The 3,397-nt window shown below is 42.8% G+C and overlaps 1 protein-coding gene across 6 annotated transcripts in view; it reads right to left on the bottom strand.

The window, feature by feature from the left end:
• LOC112160045 (dynamin-1) overlaps positions 1-3,397 on the bottom strand; it is a 28,988-nt gene extending 25,591 nt beyond the window's left edge. For all 6 annotated transcript variants that reach the window (XR_002921592.1, XR_002921593.1, XM_036213516.1 and 3 more), the window contains exon 1: positions 3,146-3,397. Coding sequence is in view for 4 of the 6 variants with exons in the window: in XM_036213516.1 (XP_036069409.1) it covers positions 3,146-3,306 (161 nt within the window). In the remaining 2 variants the exon portion in view is untranslated. The remainder of the gene's footprint in view (positions 1-3,145) is intronic.

Below are 3,397 nucleotides of genomic sequence, written 5' to 3'. Positions count from 1 at the left end.
CACACACAAACACACCAGTTATTTTGATGCAGTCCTTTGACCAGGACCCCACATGATCAAACGTGACCAATCAGAGCTGAGACCCAGACAGAGAGGCTCTCTTCAGGCTGACAACTACAGGCCTCAAAGACAGGAGGATGTAATCTGCTCCTCCTCGTCATCAGCATCGCCATTTCTCTGTAGCAGTGAACATTACTACTCTATTATTCTTCTGGGGTTTGTTTAATTTTCTAAAGTATGATTGTCAGGAAACCTCTCTGCATGACTCAGGTGAGAGTTCATGTTTGAATCTGAAGCTTCTGGAAGGATCTGCTTTGGACAGACTAGACAACACTGGTGCTTTTCTTGTAACATCATCTTCATGTTCACCAACGCTGACATGAAAAATGTTTCTGTTGGAAACATGGAGGAGGCTCTGTCGTGTTCTGGGCCAAGAGGTTTTAAATCTGTGCAGGTTTAACTGAATCTCAGTTTTACAAACCAGCCAGGAGGTAAGTCTAAAGCCATGTCCACACTGGCCTCTGCAATGCGCGTTCAAACAACCACCTCCAATGAAAGGTCTATGTTAACGTGTAAATGCGTGCATCAGGCCTCCATGTTAAAAACGCCTGTTTTCATGTGTAGCTGCACATTTTTCTGCGACCATGTTTGAGCGTGCGTTAAAATCAGGGACTCCCTCTGGTACTGACGTATGGACGGTCTCCACTGAAATTCAAGGAAGCTCCAGCTGTCTGAAAACTGTTCATGTAGGAGAAATGAATAACTGTGGTTTTTGTCCAAACAGAATTGATGACACCAAGTCTTTCATTTATTGAATAGAACTTGAGTCATGAGATTTGTACCACTTTGACATTTGACATAAAGACTCCCAAATGTAGGAGGCAGACTTCCTCTAGTTAACAGTAGAAGAAGAAGCCTGTCCCTGCTTTTCAAGTATGGGCTACATTCAAGAACCTGCATCCCTGAAATGTCCAGTCTCTTGAGTCACAGGTCAGAGGTCTTTCAGCAGAAGGTGAGAGGAGAACATCTGACTGTTCTGGAGTTTTCTCCTGTAATCCTGATCTCAATCTGAGGAAGGAGCTGAAACTGTGGGGTCTGCAGAAGACCTTCAGACCCCACAGCACCTGCTAGCAGGTGTAAGGATCTAAAGTAGGGCTGTGAACTTTAACGCGTTAACGCATCCGATTAATCCAAAGGAAGTTATGCGTTAATATCTATTAATGCAAACTAATTACATGCCGCAAAGAAACAGTCCTGCATTTTGCCTTGGTGGTTCAGGCTTCCAGGGCATGCGTTGAAACACTTCGTCAGGTTTTACCCCCTAATATGATGGTCTAAACATGTTCAGATGATAAAAATGAAGGAAAAATGCTAAGGGGGGAAATCAGGATCATCTTAAAGTGAACGAAAAAACAGATTGAAAACTTGAAAAATTGACATTGTAACTGAAAAAATAGAAAATTTGAAAACAAGGCATTGAAAAAAATGTTTTGAAAAAAAAAAAGAAATTAGAAAAAAACAAAACTGAGGACTTGAAATGAATCTTAACATTTAAAAAATTCTGAAAACTTAAAATAAAAAAATTCGAATAGAAACAGAAAAATGGACTAAGAGTGAGAGAAAATATACATTTTGATTGGTCATTTTTACATTTAGAGTTTTTTTACTCAAATTTTCATTTTATTTTTTATTTTAAAAAATCATATTTTCACTTTTTCACATTTTCAAAAAATGTTTTATGAAATTGTAAGTTTTTTTTATTTTTCAACATTTATTTCAAATGTTCTTTTTTTTCAAATTCACAATGTCTTGTTTTCAGATTTTCATTATTTTCTCCGTTACAATGTCTATTTTTCAAGTTTTCCATCTGTTTTTCTGTTCACTTTAAGCTGATCCTAATTTGACCCCATACAATGTTCTCTCTCACCTGCTTTTGTTTAAAAGATTGTTTGTGGGATTATTTGCATTGTTTCTTTTTATTTGTTTGTTTGTTTGTTTGTTGTTCTTGTTTGAAAATAAAAAAAAGAGCTGTTTTTATCATATATAATTAAACATTGTGAATAATCAGATTAATCACAACACAAAAGTGTGATTAATTTGATTTTTTTTTATCGACTGAGAGCACTAATTAAAAATAAACGGTCTAAATGTGTGTGATTTTACATTGTGATTAATCACAGATAATAAGTGGTGAGCAAATACTGTGACAACATAAAAAAACAATAATCACAATTCATTTTCTTTTATTAATTAGTTAAGTAATTAATTAGTTAATTGTTTTAATGTATTCCTGGCCCTATTCTAAATATCAAGCAAGAGAAGGCAACATTTTTGGCTGAGGGTTCTCAGGTAAGTCAAAGCCGTTGGACTTCTCGGCTAAATGTTTCAAGGAAGAAGATTTAAAGTTCAGTTGCTTTGACTGAAAGAATTCCATCAGTGTCTAACTTTCATTAGATGTTTAAAATGTTGGTGTAGGCTCAGTAAACGCTGCTGGTTTTTGTCATTGACACAGAGGGACGAATGTTCCCTCCTGACGGTCATGTGATTCCCTCAGCAGCAGAGGACGGCTGCCTGTCGTTGATGTGGGGGTCCCCCTGTCCTCCTGCCTCCCAGAACACTCAGCAGCACGGACGAACCCCCCCGGTCTAACATATGAATGATGTGGGGGCTCCTCTGAGCTCATGAGAGCTCTCCTGGGGAGCTGGGGGGAAGATCTCAGAGGATGGATGACAGGCTATCCTTCGCCCTGAGTTCGGTCTGCAGGCTAACGCAGAGACGATTCTGAGAGCGTGTCTGTCACTGCGCCTCCTTCAGCATGAAGAGAAACGCGCGTGCGGCGCCTCGCGCCTGCTTCACTGAGGGCCCCCACAGCAGCTTCGGCCTCCTCGAGCTGATGCGTTCAGAAGCTGCACCTCCAGATCCAAACCAGTTCGGGGGTCCGTTTGAAGAGGGCTGCGCCTGCGCTCACGTCCTGATTCTGGCACCCGAACTGTTCTTCCACAGACACACCTGACGGCAGGTGCGCTTCAGCATCACGCGCAGAACCCGCAGGTTTTAGAGTGACATGACGTCATGAAGCCGCATGACAGCTGCTGGTTCTGCAGACTACTGGCCCTCGGACACGCGCACGCGCGAGGAGACTCACTTGCCCACGAAGTTCTCCAGAACCGAGCTCTTTCCTGCGCTCTGTCCGCCCACCACCGCGATCTGCGGCAGGTCCAGGCTCGCGTTCTGGCCGATGGCGGAGAAGGCGTCCTGCAGCCGGTTGACGAGCGGGATGAGCTCCTCCATGCCTCGGTTCCCCATGGCGGCGGCGGCGCGTCAGTCCCGCCCGGTCACCGAACGATCAGGGATCGATTCCCGATCAGCTGATCGATGGAGATGCTGAGGAGGTGCC

This window comes from Oryzias melastigma, linkage group LG9, assembly GCF_002922805.2.
Source record: "Oryzias melastigma strain HK-1 linkage group LG9, ASM292280v2, whole genome shotgun sequence".
In the NCBI taxonomy this organism is placed as follows: domain Eukaryota; kingdom Metazoa; phylum Chordata; class Actinopteri; order Beloniformes; family Adrianichthyidae; genus Oryzias; species Oryzias melastigma.
Note: the sequence above shows the minus strand (reverse complement) of the source record. Positions and strands in the feature narration are given on the sequence as shown.